The sequence below is a fragment of the Barbus barbus genome, assembly GCF_936440315.1.
Source record: "Barbus barbus genome assembly, chromosome: 45".
NCBI classification, from domain to species: domain Eukaryota; kingdom Metazoa; phylum Chordata; class Actinopteri; order Cypriniformes; family Cyprinidae; genus Barbus; species Barbus barbus.
Genome location: NC_136723.1, coordinates 11,655,867 through 11,678,507, shown reverse-complemented (window position 1 = coordinate 11,678,507; position 22,641 = coordinate 11,655,867). Strand labels below are relative to the sequence as shown.

Here is a 22,641-nt window from a genome sequence, read left to right as displayed (position 1 = left end):
CTTACTGTAAAATTGCATTTTAAAAAAATAATTTTAATTGTGTAAACATTATTTCATTTGAATGTCAGTTTCTGAAAAATGCAAATTAAGGTTTTAACCTGTACATAAGTATATCCCAAATTTTCATAGCAACAATTAGAAAATAAATTATTTTTAATAATGAAGCTTTTGGTGTATTAGAGGTTTACGTTTAATATTTTCTGGGGGTTATAAACATCTTTCACTATCCATTTGTTCAAACAAATGCTTCCTTTTTAAGTGCTTGAACCCAGTGTTATTTTAGTTTTATTTATATAGTGTTTAATATTTTGAATTTATTTTCAAAATACCATTTTGTTTTCGTTTTTTTTTTTAAGTTTTTCTAATTTAATGTGCGGTTTTATATATATATATATTTCTAATTTTAATAACAGTAATTTTAGTAATTCACCTTATTTCAGTTAGCTGTCAATTACAACATTTCTAATCTTCGTTTAAGTATTTAATTTATATAATCCATATTTATATTTTATTTCATCTTTATTTTAATTAACAAACGTGAGTTTTAACATTTTTAGGACCTATTTATTAGCAGAAATTAATATAGTTGTTCAGCAGAATCTTTTATTCTGTAATATCTTACTTCCGGTCAAGCGGGGGATGTTCTGTCAAAGTTGTAGCTGCTGTCTTCACACCGCTATTAGTGGTGGAAATTTTGATTCTTTCCAGAGACTCGTTCATTTTTCGTTCGTTCACCAAAATGATTCGTTCAGATTCGTTCACTAATTCGTTCAGTGACCATTTTTCCATATTACACAAATACGTCAGCATGTGCGGCAAAATGTGTTGTTCAACTAACGTATTTACTTGTTACAAAATATAAACCGATTTGGCTTCATTAAAAAGTGTGCCCTTCTCATTAAATGAATAAAATAAGTCTAAATAAGTGATCAAAGTCATTACTCTTTTTATCTTTTAAATTACACTCTTTTCGGATGACCAAAAGCACAAGTGTTTTTTTATTTGTTTGCATACTAGGCTAGTTAACATTTAATTGTTTAGGCAGAGATTTACACGTTCAAATCTGAGATTATGTTAAACGAGGAGTTATTCTGTATGTAAAATATGAATATAAACAAGCGTGCACAGTACGGATACCTGTGCTTTGCATCCGCTTTCTGCTGATTGATGAACTAGATTGACAGAATGGCCGACCTACCCGGTCAACGAACTGGGTATAGCTACCAGTTCGTTCAATTCGTTCACGAACGGGAGATCTCTCTCTCGTTCAGACTCAAAACAGAGCCATCTCGGTCAATGATGCTATTATATTCGTTCGTTCGATCCAACCAATTACATGCCCCTTCTAAACCCGAGCTGAAATGCTATTTGCTGACGTGAGTCACGTCACGTAAATGAGATGGGATGACGTGACGCAAATAATCAATACTGCCATATTTTTTTTATGTTTCACAGTTTTTAAACAAACAAAAGTGCATGACATGACTAACATAATGAAATATTTTTTTATTTAAAAGTATGTAACTGTTCAAACATAAAACAACAATAATATAAATAAATAAAACAAAATGATAAATAAAAAAAAATAAAACAAAGAACCAGTTGTTCGAACGACGAACGTAATAATGAGACGAGATGTATGTATGTAACAGTTCATTTGACTCTTTCAAACTCAAAGCAACTCAATGAAGGGCGTATTCGTTCACTAGATTCAACAAATCACATGCTCCGTCCTCGTATCATACTCGAAGGCTATTGGCTCGAGGTTTAGTCATTCTTTGACAGATGAAACGGTCCAGAGCTACGCATGCGCGCAATAGCGGCGCGCTGCGGTGGAGGGAGGAATTTCAGTGAACGAGAAATATGAGTCAATGGATTACGTGAACGAGAATGATTCGTTCACCTAAAAGATTCGTTCAAAAAGAACGATTCGTTCACGAACGTAACATCACTAACCGCTATGTGAAGGTAAATAGATCACCGTGATTCACATCAGCAACAGCACAGCGCTCATAAACACAGCCATGATGGGATGTCAGAGGAGACGCACCTCCGTCTCGGGGGCTTTTATGCTCCCCTGTCTACTCTGCCTGCTGTGTTTTGCTGTCATTAGTCTGGCTGAGAACACGGAGATGGTGAATGTGGTAACGGAGAGGAAAGCGGAGGAGAGCCACAGGCAGGACAGCGCCAACCTGCTCATATTCATCATGTTACTCACACTCACTATCCTCACGATATGGCTCTTCAAACACCGCCGCTTCAGGTTCCTACATGAGACGGGTTTGGCTATGATTTATGGTGAGGTTTATTTATTTTATATAATCATATTCAAGTTCACATTGAGGAACCTTGTGTAGGAGGGCACCAGAAATATTGTGCATGCATTGCATGTTCTCAAAATGCTAGATTAGTATTAGTCGGACACACACTGTAGCCACTAATATGGGACAAATCCCCAAAAAATTTAAAAAGTCTCCTAGTTTTGATAGATTTACAAAGCTGCTCAATTTATCCCGATACATGTGCAGATTATGCCTATTTTATTGCAATTATTTTGTAATTAACACTTGAAAATCTAAATAAAAATTTTAAATGCATGTCTTAAAAGTAAATCATATATTTTATTAAGTGTAATACATTTAAGTAATTCTTAATTATTTTTATTGTAATAAATTTAAATCTAAAATATTGGTCTTAATTGATATATTTTAATGTATTTCACATATAAGTCGATATTTAATTAAATTGTTGTGTAATAAATTCTTTAAAAAATGAAAAACTGATCAATTCTAAATTGAAAAGTTAAATATGAATTATTTGATACATAAATTTAATACATAAATCTGTTTCTGTGGAATTTTTGTGTAATAAATGCATCTTAATTAAATCTTTAATACAAGTCTTAATTACTACATTTATTAAAGCCTATTTCAATCAAATTGATAAGTAATATAAAGACTTAAAATCTAAATTAATTTAATTTTTAATTGATATATTTTAATGCATTTAAATCTTAAAATAATTTTTCTGACGTGTTGTTGTTTTTCATTAAGCAGATAACTCCACTGTTTTACTGTTGTAGCAGGTACTCTGGCAGAAACAATGATTACCATGGTAGATATTTCTACTGGTAGCTTTATAACTGCTTTTGCTTTTCTGTATTTATCTTTCATTTATTCTGTATCCCTGTATGTGATTTGTGACCCTGGACCACAAAAGCAGTCTTAAGTCGCTGGGGTATATTAGTAGCAATAGCCATAAATACATCGTATGGGTCAAAATTATCCATTTTTCTTTTATGCCAAAAATCATTAGGATATTAAGTAAAGATCATGTTCCATGAAGATACTTTGTAAATTTCTTACCGTAAATATATCAGAACTTCATTTTTGATAGTAATATGCATTGCTAAGAACTTCATTTGGACAAATTTAAAGGCGATTTTCTCAATATTTTGATGTTTTTTGCACCCTCAGATTTTTCAAATAGTTGTATCTCGGCCAAATATTGTCCTACATCAATGGAACGCTTATTTATTCAGCTTTCAGATGATGTATAAATCTCAATTTCAGAAAAATTGACACTTAAGATTGGTTTTGTGGTCCAGGGTCACATTTGTTTAACATGCTGTGTATTAAAGCAATATTTGAAATATATGTTTTCTGTCCTCAGGTTTGTTTGTTGGTATAATTCTGCGCTTTGGCGTCGATTTGCCACAAGACTTAAACGACGTCACCTTGACTTGTGCCGTGAACAGCAGTCCCACCACCATATTGGTGAACGTGAGCGGCCGATTCTACGAGTACAGCCTGAAAGGAGAGGTCCGGGACAGCAAGGGCCATGATGTGCCAAATGCAGAGATGCTCAGGAAGGTACTGATGATAAATCCTCTAAAATAACCAAAAATTGATTACTTGTTCTTTCCTCATACTGGATGTGCGTGCATCTTTTGTGTTACAAGATTGTGTTCTCAAACTTATAAATTTGCTTCTAGGTTACTTTTGATCCTGAGGTTTTCTTCAACATTTTGCTTCCACCCATCATCTTTCATGCAGGATACAGTCTCAAACGAGTAAGAATATGATTGCAAAAATTCCACCAAATACAGAAGGTCTGAAAGAAAAGCTTGTTTTATTAGAAAATCTGTCTCTTATCAGTTGCCAATGTGTCTGAGCTGTGTTGTCATTTTAATAATTATTTCTTTTAACTTTCAGAGGCATTTTTTCAGAAATTTAGGGTCTATCCTCTCCTATGCCTTTGTGGGCACAATGACATCATGCTTTGTTACAGGGTAAGTGAGGAATTTTCTAAAAGAAGCTTTGTCATAAAAATACATGTAAATGTAACATTATATATGATATGATTCATAATATTCTCTATGCAGGTTGGTGATGTACGGCTGTGTGGTGTTTATGAAAGTCATCGGTCAGCTTAGAGGGGATTTCTTTTTCACTGACTGCCTTTTCTTCGGTGCTATTGTATCTGCCACTGATCCAGGTATAGATGTTGCTCTAAATTTAGATTATCATATATTTAATATGTTACTATTGTAACTATTATAAAATTAATAATGATTGATTCATATCCATGATATGAGTCTTTACATGTTTTAAATGCTTACAGTGACTGTTCTGGCCATTTTCAATGAGCTGAAAGTTGACGTGGATCTCTATGCGCTGATGTTCGGTGAGAGTGTCCTCAATGATGCCGTGGCCATTGTCCTGTCTTCGTAAGTGTACACCCTTATCTGCATAAATACACACTTACACACACACATTCACTTTAGCTCCTCAGGGCTATAGATTTGTGTGTTCACTTAAACTCATCCTATGATTATTATTTTTTAACAGATCAAGAATAAACAGGATTTTGACACTACCATTTAAACGTTTGGGGGCAGTAAGATTTTTAAATGTTTTTATGCTTACTTAGACTGCATTTATTTGATCCAAAATACAGTGAAATATTACAATTTAAAATGATTTATTCCTGTGATGCAAAGCTGAATTTTCAGCATCATTACTCCAGTCTTCAGTGTCACATGATCTTTCAGAAATAATTTTAACATGCTGATTTGCTGCTCAAGAAACTTTTTTTTAAAATTATTATTATTATTATCAGTGTTGAAAACATTATTTTCACCCACAAATGAAAATTCTGTCATTAATTCATTTCATTTCAGAGTCATTTCATTAGCATTTTACCGTTTAATTTGAGAAAACTACCGTCTTCTCACGATACACAGCGGCTGCAAGTTCCTCATGGCAACCCCTCAAAATAAAAGTTTAGTTTAACGTGCAGAAATCAGAATATATTACTATTTCGGGACATCCCTATTCCTGACCCTCCATAGACAGCATCACAACTGCAATGTTCCCAGGCCCTGAAACGTAGCAAGGATATTCATAGCGTTCAGTCACATGACCGACTCAAAGATCTGGAGGGCAAAACAACCATAGAACTGCAGGACAAGCCTGTCAATTTTCCATCTGTTTCACAAGCCGCAAATATTTAGATCACCTCTCAAAAGAAGAAAACAAAGGTATGTGAACAAAATGCTAGTTTTGGCCATTTGCAATCCATATTAAGCGCCCACGGCAATATTTCAATCATTAAACAGTGCGACAAACTATTAAAATATTAAATTCAGTAATCTCTATATTAATGATGCATAGTTTACACAGGCAAGCAGATGAGGCCGGAATATGAACGCAATCCGTTTAGTGGTTCAGTGTTTCCCTTCTAATGGTTTTCTACGGGAAACCACTTAATGTGAAACTTTGCATGTTGCGTTTATATTCTGGCTTCATCTTGCCTGTACAAAATATACATCATCAATAAAGTGTTGAATTTTCTGAATTTCGCCTTTTAATATCTGCGATTTACTACATTACTACTTAATGTAATCTGCGTAAAAATAGCTGGCGGTAAGTGGAGCAAAGCTTCGTTTTGTCCTCCAGGTGGGCGTTCCTGTAAGGGTGTGACGTCACGTGAAAACTATCAATGGGTAAAATAGTCCATGTGACATCAGTGTTTCAACCGTAATTTTACAAAGCTAGAAGAATACTTTTTGTGTACAAAGAAAACAAAAATAACTACTTTAATCAACTATTCTTCTCCTCCTCATCCAGTGTGCCACCATTGTGGAGAGTATCATGCCGCATGTGTGTGCTTTCCTCTGCATGTAAATAGTGCATGTGTCGTGATGGAGTTAGAGAACTCTCGGGTTTCATTAAAAATATCTTAATTTGTGTTCGGAAGATGAACAAAGGTCTTGAGGGTGAGTAATTAATGACAGAATAAAAATTTTTGGGTGATCTATCCCTTTAATATTTATAAGCCTAACCCTTTCTCACCTACTGACAGATCAATAGTGGCATACCAGCCTGAGGGAGACAATCGTCACACATTTGATGGCAGTGCCCTGCTCAAGTCACTGGGTGTCTTTCTGGGAGTTTTCAGTGGGTCTTTTGCAATGGGGGCTGCAACTGGAGTCATGACCGCTCTGGTATCTGTATATATTTAATTGTTTGAATTCACATAAACTAGTCAAAAGAAAAAAAACACAGTTAAAATCTAAGGTAGTTAATCTATTAATATGTGCTGTTTAGGTCACAAAGTTCACTAAGCTGAGAGATTTTCCCTTGCTGGAAACAGCCCTTTTCTTCCTCATGTCTTGGAGTACGTTCCTATTGGCCGAGGCCTGCGGCTTCACAGGTAACTATGGCAACACTGTGATCTCTGAAATCTTTTAGTCACATGCTCCATATAACATCATGGAAAAATTAATACTGTTGGTTTATGCAGGTAATGTCTCTAAATTGTTTTAGATCAGGAATATTGGATTCTGATTGGTCAGTCGTGGCCTCAGTGGTCAAATATTTATCTGTATCTGTACATTGCTGTACAGTATCATCTGAAATAAAAAAAAAATGTTTTTAAAAAGTCTGTTATGTTCACCAAGGCTGTATTTGTTAAATATAAAATGTAATAAACAGTAATATTGTGAAATATTATTGCAATTTAAAAGAACTGATGTATCACAGTTTCCACAAAAATATTAAGCAGAAAAACGTTTTCAACATTATAAAATAATAAGAAGAAATGTTTCTTAAGCAGCAAATCAGCATATTAGAATGACCTTTGAAGGATCATGTGACACTATATTTCACAATATTGTTGTTTTACTTTATTTGTAATTAATAAACAAATACTTGGTGACTATAAGAGACCATTCTAAAGCATTTTTTTCAATATTCCAGTTATTTTAGACTTAGTGTATATTTTTAATCAATGTTGTAATTAGCTAAATCAGAAATAAAAACTAAAACTTATAAATACATAAAAACAAAACTAATAAATAAAAGTACAAGCGAATTCAAAATATTCATTAATACTAAAATAGTATGCAAATAACACTAAAAAACTGTTTTTCATCTTCTTTGTGTTTAGGTGTGGTTGCAGTACTCTTCTGTGGCATTACTCAGGCTCACTATACATACAACAACCTTTCTACTGAATCAAAGAGTAGAACCAAACAGGTAATGTATAAACTGTTTGGATTATAATGGGGCGTCTCATAGTTAAGAATTCTCAGTTTTTTGTGTTCAAGATTTGCATACTGATAGTATTGTCTACCATTTCCTCCAACAGTTGTTTGAGGTGCTGAATTTCCTGGCTGAAAACTTCATCTTCTCTTATATGGGCTTGACACTTTTCTCCTTCCAGCACCATGTGTTCAATCCCTTCTTCATCATAGGTGCATTTGTATCCTTTTGTAGCAGTATGTTTATGCTGTACTCATGAATTGTATACAGATAAACATTGTCCTTAACTGTGGCTTTCATTTTTAGCTGGCTATATTTCTTGGCAGGGCGGCTAACATCTACCCCTTGTCTTTCCTCTTAAACTTGGGCCGCAAGAATAAAATCGTCTCCAATTTCCAGCACGTCATGATGTTTTCAGGTAATACCTGCAGAGATCAGAGACAACTGAAGTGCGTAATGTCCTTTTTTCTCTTGTTTATGATGTCACACTGACCTCACAGGACTCCGAGGGGCAATGACCTTTGCCCTCTCAATTAGGGACACTGCGACATACGCCAGGCAGATGATGTTTTCCACCACCCTACTGATCGTTTTCTTCACTGTGTGGGTCTGTGGGGGCGGGACGACCCCCATGCTGTCACTTATGCAGATTCGGTGAGTCTGTTGCATTCTTAAAGCAAAATATGGCTTTCCTTCATTGTTTTTTTTTTTTGTCTAAAACACATTATCTTTCCACAGAGTGGGAGTGGACACAGATCAAGATAATTCGGTAAGCTCTACTCACGCCTGTTCAAAATGCAACAGCTGATATAAGAAAAATCAGTGTTTAACATTCAAATATTGACTGTACAAGACACTTAAGGGTAGTGTAACAGACTACATTTCCTCTCTTGTCTCATCTTTTTCTCTGCTCATATAGGTCACAGCACCGGATGGCATGACACAAAGAAGTACCAAGCATGAGAGTGCCTGGCCGTTCAGACTGTGGTACACTTTTGACCACAAGTATCCTTCAGTTGTTCTGCCTAGTTGTATCAACATTTAAATTGTCCCTAAAACATGATTTATTTATAAATAAGAATGGTTTTGACTTACACACTACATATTAGATTAGACAATCATAGGCAAACATAAATTCTGCTTCAGCAACGGCATGTCTTCAGTGCGGCATATTAAACAGTAGAGGGCACTCGTGATCCGAAGGAATATTTTTTTTTATCAAACATTGATATTTTTTTTTTTCATCTGGAATTTGTCAGCCAAGTATGAGATTTTAAGTTAATGTTTCAATCATTTCCCACCACATTTCTCTGATGTCAGTTAGTGGTCACATGACATTCAGGTAAACAAATTCGTTTTTTTTTTTTTTTTTTTTTGAAAGTTTTTGTTTTTTTAGGTTGTTTTAATTGTGAAATTATTCATTTTAATTTTACAGTTTTAATCACTAGCTTTTCATAAAATCATAAACCCCCTGCAATTCCTCCATGAACCCCTAGGGGGAAACCCTGCACTAAAAATGTTGACAACCCTTGCATCCAACCAGAAGTATAAATAGGCATATTGTATATAAATTATGAAAAAGTGAGACATAAATGTCGTTGCATGAAATAGTAAATTGCAAATGCAAAATAAAATAAATGTTCAATATATGTGATTATATGTATGCATAGCATGTGACAATAAAGACAGTAATAATGTTACAAGAACTTGGTTTGTAATAATGTTTTTATAACTTCAAAAAAAGAAATGCTTTAAATCGATCAAAAGTGATTCTTAAGACATTTATAATGTTACAAAAGATTATTCCCGAGTTCCTGAGTAAAATGTATAATAAATTCCACAAAAACCTTAAGCAGCACAACTGTTTTCAATATCCATAATAGTAATAAGAAATGTTTCTTGAGCAGCAAATCAGCATATTATAATGATTTCTGAAGGAACATGCAACAGTGATATATGTCATTTTTAAATACCATTTAATCCTTAACAAAGTGGTGCAGTTATTTAAAACCCTTCCTCACTCACAGCGGACCTCCACTCACTTCCACTCTGCCGGCCTGCTGTGGTCCAATAGCACGCTGTCTCACCAGCTCACAAGTCTACGAGGTAAACCCATGAACACATTCAGCTGCTATTGGCTCATACTACACTGTAAAAATGTGTAAAATCACCGGAGCACACGAGTGTAATCCGAATTATGCAAATCATGGATTTTCCTTCCCCTCCTGCCAGAATGCTGGTCAGTTAAATGATGAAGACACAGAGCTGATTCTGAATGACGGCGGTGGTTTGATGTACAGTGACATGATGGTCAGCACAGATGCCCATGGCATGCCCACCACGTTCACCAGCCAGGCGGGGCTTTACTCACTAGCAGGAACCTCAGACGATCCTCTGGACAGGGAGCTTGCGTTCGGAGGCACCCGTCTGGTTCTCCCCACAGATGAGCCTCCAGACCCCCTGACATCATTCCCTCCTCCTCCGCCATCCCCGCCCCTGTTGGACCCTCTGCGCCACCGAGTCTGAGCCTGCCAGACAGCTGCTAACCTCTTGGCCTCCATGTGACGCTTTCTTTCACAGATATTAAGTTAAATTATTATTTATGCTTTTATTGAGTTATTATATTGTGCCATATATATTTATTTATTTGTCTAGACTCTAGACACTGGTGTAATGTGGTTGTGGTTGCTAATACCCCCCCCCCCCCCCCCCCCCCCCCACACACACAAAGGAAATTGAAATAAATTTTGTGTTTGAGTATTGTGTAGCTCAGACTGAACATCAGCATCTATTGTGAATGCATTGATGTGTCCGGATTGATCATTTCAAAGTCTTACATAACTTGTGGCTCTCCTTGTGGATACATTTTTTATAAATAAGTGCCTATGTCTGGTAACCTAGTGTTTGTACTGTGCTATCTGACTCATCGTTACCTCATTAACATTTACTTATGAAAAAGAGATTTAATAATATATAGGAAAATTGACTTACTTGAAAGTGTTTTGTTACTGTTCCACTACACCCATTGATCCTCTAATAAATGAGATTTGATGTACTTTTTAAGCCTGTGTTGAAAATTATTTGGGTGCAGTCATTTAATTGAAGATTATGACCCAACTAATGCATTCCATCTCCAAAAGGAGATTTAAAATCTTACAAATATTGACTTTAAATCCTTTTGTTATAAAGGAAAGTGCATGTATAGTGCATGTATTTTGTTATAAAGGAAAGTAAATGATAATCTTTTTTTATCATTTCTTTTGCTTCCCGTTGTCCCATCATGTAGGTTACGAATGCTAAAACTAATTAATATTCATGAGCTAGATCTTCGTAATTGGATGGTAACTGCGTAGCGTCAGGAATGCATAATTAATATTTATAATAAAGCCTTAGCCATTGGAAGTCTACGAAATAACGTTAGCATGACCTAATTTATATTTATGAGCTAAGACTTCCCGACAACCCACCAACGCAAAACCGCACCAAGTGCAAAACACCTTGAAACTTTGCTGTGGCGGCAGAGGACAGGACACTTAGAGCACCGTATCCCCCAGAAAAGGTATGTTAAACTTTCTCGACGGTAATAAGCTCAGACGAGTATTTTACGGGGTTTTTTTAATAGGATATTAAGGTAGGCTAATTAAAATTGTGCAACATCCAGAATCACAGGGACTTGGTTCTCTACTGACATGCAGAGACCTGTGCCTAGAAAACATCAAATAACAGAGACATAAAAAATATTTTCTAATTTCAGAAAATATTCTAATCAGTTTGGTGTTGTATGATCAACAGGGATTTATTTCACCTGCCATTAATACAACAAACATCCTTCAGTTATCCTGAATAAAATGTTCATATTTTTAAACTGGCTTTAGCTGTTAAATATTTAATCTGGCCAATAAAATTTCTACCTTCTTCATGTTCAGTACACTATTTTGATTAACCTCATTGATATTATATTGAATATGAAGTGCATTGATGTAAGTACAGTACATTTAAAATGGGGCGTTGGCTGCAGCGATTTTCTACATGTTCTTTCAGCCTCTGAAATCTGTTTCTTATTAAAGATTTTCACTCCAAAGATCCAGCCACATGTCTAAGGACTGATGGGGTGAGAGACTCTGCTGGACAGTTTATGTCTAGATGTGCAGATTGGAATTCACCCCATGAGAGTGATATAAAATATCTGATATCTGTCTTTGATGTCCATGATTTCCTGTCATTATCCTGTGCACATTCCGAGGAAGTAAAATACACAGATAAATGATTAGGCTATCATACCATGTCTGGCATAGGCCTACATTATTTACTTTCTATCCCTTTTCCCATTTGGACACTTCTGGCTGGCTGAAGGTGACAGACACTGAATCCAGAGGGATTATTTCTAAGATGACTAATATACAAATGTGTTGTCGCACATAGTCCATATACGAATAACATGTGGTGTTGACATAATGCACATTTAAATAGAGGAAGCAAACTCCATGTCTGTACCACAAGTCAAGTATTGTATTGTATCAAGGGCGCATGGACGGTCTCATGTGTTTGAGTCACTGCATGCCTCAGGACTGATTATGAATCAGGAGCTAGTTGCAACAAGTTACCTAAAAAGGAAATGTTCACCCAAAAATAAAAATTTGCTTAAAATGTAGTCACCTTCCAGCATGTTACTTCCTCAGAACCGATTTGAAGAAATTTAGCATTAAATCTCTTGCTCACCAATGGATCCTTTGCAGTGAATGGGTGCCGCCAGAAGGAGAGTTGATAAAAACAGCTGATAAAAACATCACAATGATCCACAAGTAACCCACACGGCTCCAGTCTATTGATTAAAATGTTAACGCATCTTGTGAAGTGAAAAGCATGTTTATAAAAAACAAATACATTATGTTTTTAATTTTAAACTGTCTCATCTGAAGTCATCTCATATGCATCAGGAGAGAACTATGTACAGTAGGGCTGGACCATAATATTCGAATATTCGTTCGGTGGGTTGGCATTCGATTTTCAATTTTGAGATTCGAATATTCTTCTTTTCTTTTCTTTTTCTCAAACACCTGACATCCCCCACGAAACGGTTCTCATTCGCGCTTGAATATGAATGGCCCATGAGTGAATGTCATGAACCTCATGATTCAGTTCGTCTGGAAGAGAAGACAAAAATGCTGAAGACCTCAGCTGTGTGGGAGCACTTTAAATTAAGTGAGGACAAGACAAAGGTAATGTGCCAAATATGCGATTTGCAACTGGCCTAAATTACCACAACAGCACATCAAGTTTGAAAAATCACCTGAGTTCTGTAAGTAGTACGCCTATTATAGTAGCCTATTTTGTTGGTGTAAAAAACTAGCTGCTTTTATCCGCCATGTTAATCAGTAATTTTACACATGATAAAATCGTGCACTTAAAGTTTATTAATTCTGAACGTGTTGTGTGTCCATATTGCACCAAAAAATACCCTTAGGTCCACAGCAACACACCCACCACGCGTGAAGTCATTGGATGATCGGTTCTCGATATAATAAAAATGCAAACAGACGCACAGAGATTCATGCTTTTATTAGAGAGAAGAATATGTTCAGCCCCTCCCTCCGAAGTTTCGAATATTCGGTGTTGATTACTACCGAAGCTTCGAAGCTCAAAAAATAATGTACAGCCCCTAATGTACAGCTCAATCACCATTTTTAAGCAAAAACAGTCCAAAAGAGTTCTAAACAAATATGTTGGGGGATTTTGATGTGAGTGTGATTTTTCACTTGAGGAGTATTATTATGGGTTATGAACTCCTATTTTGTCCATAAGTGTCATAATTTAAAAGGCCTTAAAGATGGATTTGTTTCTTAGAAAAATGCAACTTTTTGCTTCACAAGAGGTTAATTGATGGACTGGAGACATGTGGATTACTGTGATGTTTTTATTAGCTGTTTGGACTCTCATTCTGACGGCACCCATTCACTGCAGAGGGTACATTGGTGAGCAAGTGATGTAAATTTGTTCAAATCTGTTCTGGTGAGGAAACAAATTCAACTACATCTTGGATGGCCTAAGGGTGAATACATCTTCATTTTTGGGAGAACTATTTCTTAAAATCTTTGCAATTATAACGTTTTTTTCATAGGAAGTACAAAATGATTCTCAAAAACATGGACCATCAGATCTCTCTTTTGCTTATTCACATCTGATCCATGCAGATCCAGTTTTGCTTTCGTGTCCAAGAGCACAGTGGGGACCTGTAAAGCATTTGCTCTTCCCTTAATGTGAGATGAAATGTGATTCATTTCCTCTCCATTTTTTACTTCTTGGGGCCTTTTAAAAGCATATGTGGAAACATTTAGGTAAGAACTCGAGGGATTCGATCGTACTCTGTTTTTTTTGTACCCTACTGCTCTGTTTATTTGAATATTGAATTATTATATAAAAAAAGTTTATTAGAAACAACTTTTATTGTTTTTCTCAGAAATTTCCTGATTGGTCAGTTTTTGCCTTCAGATATATCCTGAATGCCCATCCATTTTTTCAGCAGTCTTGCCTCCGTTAATATTTTTCCCATAGGGATTTTAAAAAGTCTTCATTAAGCCTTGTTTATACATTTGCCTAGCTCCGCAGCGCGAGCCACCGCTGACTGCGCGCGCAACTCCCCAAAAGGACAAGGCGTATACTTGTCGCGCTCGCCGTTGTAGCCTATGTTTGAAATGACAGGGGGTGACTCGCTGTAATTGCCCTCTTAAATTAGCAGGAAACAGAGGTGAGAAGTAGCCTAGTAAACTTGCGTGTAGAGTTGAATGAGTTAATGAATTTCTTCGGCCAGAGTCGCCCTGAAGTCGTGCATCTGGTCATGGGTAATGGGGTTTTCACCAGGAATTCCACAGTTAAACTTTAATATCTAAAAAAGTATGTTGAAACAATGGACACACCGGTGGCTTCAACAAAAGCATATACCATCAATTAACAACCACAGTAGGCCTGTCTTTAACGGTTTACGAGTTACCATTAAAACTCAGTTCCTCTATGGAGAAAACTGAGAAAATTCTGGAACCCGCCTGTTACAAAAAAAATATTTGACCGCAGAATGCCATGACCACATGAAGTATTCCAGAATGCCATATAATAAGTAACCTATTGTTAGTGCCAGGTCCCTTTAAGAGAAACATTCTAAACAATTATAAACAGGATAATTATATGGTGGTTAAAATGTGGCCCCATATTAACCCCACTTGCCTAGAGAGGGACGGTAGCCTTGTTTGAGTTTCCTCTTTGTGAAAGTCTATTTAGGAGTGCAGATCAAGAGTACTAGAGTTACGCCGCTGGCCAGCCGTCTCGCCTGTTCTTCTTACCGCTGCTTCACAGGCTTCCTGTTTCCAAGCTTTGGCCACATTCTTCAGAATGTAGATCATGCCAACACAACACTCTGCTAAGACCCCCTCAATTTTCCCAACTGTGTAACAGGGTTGATTTCATTACCATACCAATTTCAAATGACCCATGTTGGCTAAGCAGGACCATTTGTGCATTTTTTATTTTAAGTATCCAACATATGTTTCTCTGTTTGGGTCAGAACATATGCACAAGTGCGCCCATGTGTGTGGTTTTCGAATGCTGTAATTACTGTAAAAGTGATGTTTTGAGCCAAACAGCAGGTGATGTCATAGCCCAACTTCTAATTTGGTCGTCTTCATCATATCCACCGCACCCTTTTATGAGCCTGCAAAGAAAAATAACTTAAATGCATGCAAAAGCAGCATAAAGGAGGAAAAAACATGGTCAGTATCACCATGTTATTTTTCTCTTTAGCTGAAGTCTCACAGGCTCTCAAGTTGCCTCATATCGCATCAACCAATGGGTCGCAAGCAGCGTGACTGTTCCAATTCTTCCCCTCGTTTGCTTTGGCTGCTACGCTCGCCCGACTGTGTTCCAGATGCTGGTGCATGAGGTCATCCTGAAACCAGATTCCAGTCTCAACAGTCTGCCATCTCCCTGGAGATCACATTAAATATTTGACTAAAACAGGGGTCTGTCAGTTTGCCATTACATCAGCGTCTAAAAATGCCCCCATCCACGCTTATCTGTGACCCATTAAGCGGCTACCCTTATTTGCTCTTTATTTGTTTTAATGAAACTGTTTGCTGTTCATTATAACCATATGAATGGAGCTGGTTAGCACATGTGTATGTGTGGGTGACATGAGATCTGAGAATGATGAATCTGAGGCGATTTATGAAAATATTCTAAAGAAATAAAGTATAATAATGAAATAAATATGTACAATAATAACAGAAATGCCCCATTTTTATTCTATTAAAAAAAAAATCTTAATACCAATGGAACAAATAATAAGTAATGTCTCACCTTCATTATTTTTAGGAAGAGAAATCTGAAAAAGATAAAGATAAGAATATTCTCTTTATAAGACAATGTTTAAAATTTTCTTAAGCTAGAAAATAAGAAGAAAATAGTGTTTAAGAAAAATGTTATCCTTAAAAATGTTTTATGAATCCAGGCCCTGTCCTCTCTTGACTGTCCCATAAAAACACTATAAATCTCATTTGAAAAAGTATGAGCCCATGATCTTTGAGCTTTGGTGAGCATGACTGTTAGAACCACGCTAAAATGTGATCTCTAAATGTCTATCTGGTCTGTCATTAAAGTTAACCGAGCAGGAAACACAGAACTGAAAAAAAACTATCACAAACAGTACATTTCAGATGTCTTCGAACTTTTGGGAAAACAGAGTGCTTATGCCAAGTCCTGTTACAGTAGCATATTTAAACCTCATTACTGTTCTCCTGTGTCCATTAATAATAAAATACTTGTGCTTGTCTAAAACAGGCATGGATGAGAGGTTTAGTTTTAGATGTGTTAATAGGACCACTGGGTTGGTACAGCGAATGCAAACCATTCACTACACAGAAAAATAGGTCTGTGATTCTGGTTTTGGCAGTGATGTTTGACAACTTGAGCCAAACTTATTTATGGACTGTACAGGCCAACTTGCTTAGTTTAGTTTGAAACGTTGGGATCTACCAGCTTCCTTCCAATAAAGGATTAGTTTAGGGTTCACATTTGCAAAGGAGACGGAAAGTAAACACATTATTTTTCCTCAGCTTTTGGGACTTTGTGTAGACCAGAAAAATATACCACAGCCATTATTTAGGCTAGTTGACAGACAACCCACCTAGAAAGTGTTCTGATGCATGCTAAATAATTAACCAGATATGTAAGCTCAATGCAAAGTGTTTGAAGAAGTGAATGAGAGGTTCCCTCTGTTAACACATTCCTCATCTCACCACATGCATACCAGACATACTTCTGCACAAATACAGAAAAAAATCAACGCGATCAAATGTGTGCCCGCGTACTAGAAAATACGCATATTCGCATGAAGCATTTGCACAAAAGTTTATATTTTATTCACAGGAAGTGTTTGGTAACATTTTTAATGACTACATGGGAAAAATCCCAATGACTCGTTTTGGCGAGTGAAACAATATCATTCAAAGCAGAAACTCGCAGATGTGATCCGGTAAGTATGTTTATAATCGAATAGCTATCTCTTAACAAATTCAATTTGTAGCCTATAATATTTCCTCCAGTGTTTCACAACATCATTTGATTTAGGTATGAATGCGTAATGAATGTGCGGTTTTATTATTACCGATTAGATTTATAATACTGCAAGTCTGTCTGCTGACCCGCTTTGCAGCTGAACTGAACCCGTTATCAGATGAAGATAAGACCGGGGGACAATAAAAAAACGTGCTGTTTGCTGTTGCCTATCTTAACAACTTAGAGCAATTGTGTTCCTCCGCCTAAGGGAAAACGGAACAAACACTCTCTTATCAATCAGTAAATGCCCCCTCACTGTTTCCTGAGGAAACTCTGAACACCGAGTTACATGAGGGGATGTGAGACGGTTCGGGGGGGGAAATTATTTCTTTTTCTGCATTTATACATCATGAGGTATGTTTATGACCTGCTTTTATGAGCACGATGAGGTAATCGCTGTAATTATTTCTCACAGCTTTTCACGGGATTTATTGGGTGACTATGGCAGCCCGTTCCGACTGTTTTTACTGTGGCGAGGACCTCAGTGGAAAGAAGTTTGTGAGGAAAGACGAGAAACAAGTCTGCGTGCGATGCTTTGACAAGGTCTGCGCCAACACCTGCGTGGAGTGTCGACGCGCAATCAGCACAGACTCCAAGGTAACACGTGATATCAGGACCTGCTTTTTTCATTCCTCCATGGTTTTACCATTAAAATACAACTAAACCCACGCTGAGATATTGGTCGGTTGAAATATCTATCTGCTTTGTTGTAGCTCTGGCCCATATCTTCCCATATCAGATAAGAGCACACAACATAATAATAATAATAGTGTAGTGATAATGCTAGTTTAATTATAGCTTAAGTTTTACACCTTCAGTAATCTATTACACTAACTTTTACACTATCAGTCATCTACTCTATTTAAACATTTGGCTTTGAAGTCAAAATAGCACTAGAAGTATAAATTAAGGTTATTTCTGCAAGCTTTTCATAATATTTTTCATAAATCAATTAAAAATAATTATATACACTACTGTTCAAAATACTGTATTTTATACTAAGATAGTATTAAAATGTAAAATAACTGTTTCCTATTTGAATATATATTGAAATGTAATTTATTCCTGTGATGGCCAAGCTGAATTTTCCGCAGCCATTACTCCAGTGTTTAGTGTCACGTGCTCCTCCAGAAATCATTATGCTGATTTGATGCTCAAGAAACATGTCTTATTATGATCAATGTTGCAACAGTTGTGCTGCTGCTGCTTAAGATATTTTGGAAACTGATTTTCTTTCTCAAGATTCTTTGATAAATAGACAGAAAACAGCATTTATTTGAAAAACGTATTATGTAGCATTATATATTTACTGTCACTTTTGATTATTTTTAATGCACCCTTGCTGCTTTTTTTAAATTGTGGAGCATATTTAAATTTAAATATATTACTTTCACAAATATTGTGAGCTAAATTTTATTATTATTTATATCACATCTCTCAGTCTTGGTTCTTGTCTATATAGGAGCTTCACCATAAGGGTCGGTACTGGCACTCGGATTGTTTCCGATGTGCCAAGTGCTATAAGAATCTGGCCAAGGAGTCTTTCACCTCCAAGGATGACAGGATCCTGTGTGGGACATGTAGCTCACGTGAGGATGCCCCTCGCTGCCATGGCTGCTACAAGCCCATCCTGGCAGGTAGGGTACAGATAGTCTCCACACCTTCTGCTATATATGTATTCTAGCACAAATTTATATATAGATATAAAATAGATGTACATATATTAAAAAGTTAAATATGTTATATTTCAAATATAGCTAGGTATATAGATGTAGTACAGTGTAGTTTTTATATACTATATTATCTATTTTATTATATTATCTCTTCCAATTCATATGTTCAACAAGAACAAGGATTTCCACACATTTAAATATATGTGAGAATTTTAAAAGTGTGATTTGTAGACATAAAAAAAATGGAAATTTATAAAATCCTAAAAAGTAAAAATAATAATAATATATAATTAATAATTAATATATAATTATAGTTTTTATAGAAAAATAATTGTTTTTAATGAATTAACTCTGAAGATAATTCAGTTACTGAAACTTTTAATTATTTGAATGATTTATAGTTATTTGTTTTAATATTGGCTATTGTCACTCCTAGTTTTTGTAAACAAACTTGTAATTACAGCAGAAGTCCCAGCCTTCAAATATGTGACCCTGGACCACAAAACCAGTCATAAGGGTCCATTTTTGGAAATTGAGATTTATACATCATCTGAAAGCTGAATAAATAAATTAGAAAATCTGGAATCTGAGGGTGCATAAAAATCAAAATATTGAGAAAATCGCCTTAAAGTTGTCAAAATTAAGTTCTTAGCAATGCACATTACATATCAAAAATTAAGTTTTGATATATTTAGAGTAGAAAATTTACAAAATATCTTCATAGAACATGATCTTTAATAATGTCCTAATGATTTTTGGCATAAAAGAAAAATCTATAATTTTGACCCATACAATGTATTTTTGGCTATTGCTACAGATATACACCAACAACTTAAGACTGCTTTTGTGGTCCAGGGTCACATATTGTCTTTTTGACAATGGGGGGCCTTGGAGTCTTATAGTGCTTAATTTGTACGTCATTTTCCATTTTCTTTTCCTGTGCTTCTTTCCAGGCACTGAGAATGTGGAATACAAAGGCAACTCATGGCATGACGAGTGTTTCACCTGCTATCAGTGTCAAAAGCCAATAGGCTCCAAAAGTTTCATAGCAAAGAACGACAACATCTACTGCAGCCTTTGCCATGAGAAGAAATTTGCCAAACAATGCGCTTGCTGTAAGAAGGTGAGAGCTGTAGTACAAATTAATGGATTTTTGTTCATTATTATTTTTAAAGTTGTAAGTTACTATATATTTTGTGAATAGAAAACATGTTCTTTTCTAAAATAAAGACATTTTATGATAATAATGACCATCACAGTTTGCCACAGTCTATTGTTTCCACATGTTTTGGCCCTCTTCCTCCAGCCCATTACCACAGGAGGTGTGAATTATCAGGACCAGCCATGGCATTCTGAGTGCTTTGTGTGCTCCTCCTGCCGAAAGCCCCTGGCTGGCACCCGCTTCACCTCCCATGAGGAAAAGGTCTACTGTGTGGACTGCTACAAAAGCACTGTGGCCAAAAAATGCAGCAGCTGCCAGAATCCCATTACAGGTTTGAATCCACACACACATATGCACTGACATCCATTACTCTTTTTAAAAGGTTCTGTATTTGACTTGAACTAAAGTGACAAATAAATCTGCCTTGTCTCATCCCACAGGATTTGGCAAGGCTACAAACGTAGTGAACTATGAGGGTGGCTCTTGGCATGATTACTGCTTTAACTGTAAGAAGTGCTCCCTTAACCTGGCAGAAAAGCGATTCGTCACTCTCAATGGAGACGTATACTGCTCTGACTGCTCCAAGAAACTGTAATGACCGTGGAGACACAGAAGAGTGAGATTACTTTAGAAAAATATCAGCATTCATTTGAATTTATACAAAAGTCCCACATAAATATGTTGAAGTATTGACAAAGGCTTCTGTTATGTTTTTTCTGGCTTCTTCATTAAGGGAGTTTGATATTTCCTGTAAGGAATGTTATGTTTACCTAGGCTTTGATGGGAAAATGTATCCTCTCTCTTTCCAAAGCCCATTTGTCTCAGGAAAGATAGTAAGACAGGATGAAAGATGGGTAATGCAGAGAGATGTGTATTAAGAAGGTGAAGTCTGTCGTTTGAGACGTATTACTGTTTTAAATAATGTTTCAAAATGAAGCTTTGGGTTGATAATTTTTAAATCTTTAACAGCTTGTAATCATGGACACTGAACTTTCCAGTAGTGTTTCTGTATCTTTTAGAATGCTTGCTTGGGATTTTAAATACTAATTGTACAATCTGTCATTTTCGTATAAAAATTCATACTGGAAATTTTTTTTTAATACATATGTCGTTCTCCTTACTAACACATTCTGCTTAATGTAATTAACATGACAATTATGTTATTTTAGTTGCCTTTGTATGATCTGAGAAAAAATAAAATTGGGAGTCTATCCTTTGCCTTCTTTAAATGCTGTGTGTTTTTGCATAAAACAGCGACATCTAGTGGCAAAACATATCTCCTAAAATATGTTTAAAAACATAGTGTAGAATAAAAAGCACTTCATGCATTTCAGGTAATGCAGTTCATTTGCTCAAAACAACACCGATTTGACCAATTGCATTTAGTCTACACTTCAACCAGGCCAGTTTGCAAACAACGACCTGGCGGTCCACCAGCGGTTTGCCGTGACTGCCTCCGTCGGTACACCAGTGGTCTTGTCCTACTGAGCTCTTACATTACATCTTTGTTATATATATATATATATATATATATATATATATATATATATATATATATTACATTTATGTCTTACATTTTTACAGTTAAAAGGAATCTGAAGCACTGACGTACTACATGTCTGCCATCTAGTGGAAGGGAATACAAATGAGATATTACACCATATTAGGAATTACAGTCTATTTCATGAAGTATGACGTCTTGTCGCAATTTTGCGACTTTGGCGCTTAGAGGGTTAACTTCTGACACCATGTGATATCTGTTGGTAACTCTCGTTAGCTGTTTAGGCTAACTAGATTAAGAGTCCAGAGATATTAATAAAGATACCATACACAATAACTGTTCACACCGACTGTGTTTCTTATTCTGATAATGTTCTGTTCTCTGACTCCCAGGATACTTGAATACAGGGCACCACCTAGTGGTAAGAACCAGCATACATCACATCTTCCTTTTTTTTTTTTTTTCAAAGAACAACATTTATACACTACAATAAACTTCATTCAAACCTTTGGTTTTGCAACTTACTTTAAATTTTGAACTCAGTGTCACCAAACCAAATGACAGGTGTTAAACTCTCAAAAAATTACTTTACAGTCCTTAGAACTTTAGCATGAATAACATTTTGGTGGCCTAATCATTCTGCTAGAACGTGTCACTTTTAAAGTCTCTTCTGCAACAACTTCAGGTGTTAAAGACAACAGTCCAGGTGTTGTTATTGGCAGTGACACTGGCATTGCAGACACCATATCTGGGGCACAGTCATTTATCACTGGATCAAATGAATCCTGAATGTGTGAATTCTGGAAGCTTGTCTCTTTCATCTTGAGCAGGTGTTTTCGATTTCTTCTGTAAATTTCTCCATCCTGCGTTTGAACCAAGTATGACCTTGGCTTTTCATGCTTTTCCACCACGACAGCTGGCTGCCAGTGACTATAAGCTGTCAATCTCACCCTTTCTCCTTCCTTCAGAGCAGGTAGGTCTCTTGATCCTTGATCTCTCGATCATAGTAGAGCTTTTGCTTTAGCTGCCTGTCTTTTAGGCTTTTCTGAACCCCTTTATGCAGCTGTGGTTGTAACAACTTACTTGCTGTTGGCAATCTAGCTTTCAGTCTGTGGCCCATGAGCAGTTGTGCAGGAGACAACTTAACTTCTCCAA

The 22,641-nt window shown here is 36.1% G+C and overlaps 2 protein-coding genes across 4 annotated transcripts; both read left to right on the top strand.

Annotated features, from left to right (window-relative positions):
* Nucleotides 1-1,995: 1,995 nt before the first annotated feature.
* On the top strand, nt 1,996-10,083 carry LOC306864558 (sodium/hydrogen exchanger 6-like). Its single transcript, XM_079408653.1, has 16 exons — nt 1,996-2,298; nt 3,673-3,872; nt 3,995-4,072; nt 4,215-4,291; nt 4,385-4,497; nt 4,624-4,729; nt 6,367-6,508; nt 6,612-6,717; nt 7,453-7,541; nt 7,654-7,767; nt 7,854-7,965; nt 8,048-8,201; nt 8,286-8,316; nt 8,467-8,552; nt 9,548-9,653; nt 9,780-10,083. The coding sequence occupies exons 1-16, from the start codon at nt 2,025-2,027 to the stop codon at nt 10,071-10,073; spliced, it is 2,082 nt and encodes a 693-aa protein (XP_079264779.1). The 5' UTR covers nt 1,996-2,024; the 3' UTR covers nt 10,074-10,083.
* A 932-nt stretch (nt 10,084-11,015) lies between these two features.
* On the top strand, nt 11,016-21,214 carry LOC306864147 (four and a half LIM domains protein 1-like). 3 transcript variants are annotated; one of them, XM_079407885.1, is made up of 6 exons: nt 11,016-11,106; nt 17,566-17,747; nt 18,613-18,787; nt 19,777-19,946; nt 20,130-20,316; nt 20,426-21,214. In XM_079407885.1, the coding sequence occupies exons 2-6, from the start codon at nt 17,592-17,594 to the stop codon at nt 20,578-20,580; spliced, it is 843 nt and encodes a 280-aa protein (XP_079264011.1). In that variant the 5' UTR covers nt 11,016-11,106; nt 17,566-17,591; the 3' UTR covers nt 20,581-21,214. The 3 variants fall into 3 exon arrangements, with proteins under 3 accessions (XP_079264011.1, XP_079264013.1, XP_079264012.1); XM_079407887.1 differs by lacking the exon at nt 11,016-11,106 and adding an exon at nt 16,912-17,067; XM_079407886.1 differs by lacking the exon at nt 11,016-11,106 and having other exon boundaries at nt 17,366-17,747.
* The last annotated feature ends 1,427 nt before the right edge of the window (nt 21,215-22,641 follow it).

Bases quoted from the DNA above. Each gene is read 5' to 3' on its own strand.
- LOC306864558 (XM_079408653.1), top strand. From the start codon at position 2,025: ATGATGGGATGTCAGAGGAGACGCACCTCCGTCTCGGGGGCTTTTATG. The intron at 6,509-6,611 runs GTATCTGTATAT...TGTGCTGTTTAG, and splicing joins CTGGAGTCATGACCGCTCTG to GTCACAAAGTTCACTAAGCT. The intron at 6,718-7,452 runs GTAACTATGGCA...CTTTGTGTTTAG, and splicing joins CGAGGCCTGCGGCTTCACAG to GTGTGGTTGCAGTACTCTTC.
- LOC306864147 (XM_079407885.1), top strand. From the start codon at position 17,592: ATGGCAGCCCGTTCCGACTGTTTTTACTGTGGCGAGGACCTCAGTGGA. The intron at 17,748-18,612 runs GTAACACGTGAT...TTGTCTATATAG, and splicing joins CAATCAGCACAGACTCCAAG to GAGCTTCACCATAAGGGTCG. The intron at 18,788-19,776 runs GTAGGGTACAGA...GCTTCTTTCCAG, and splicing joins CTACAAGCCCATCCTGGCAG to GCACTGAGAATGTGGAATAC.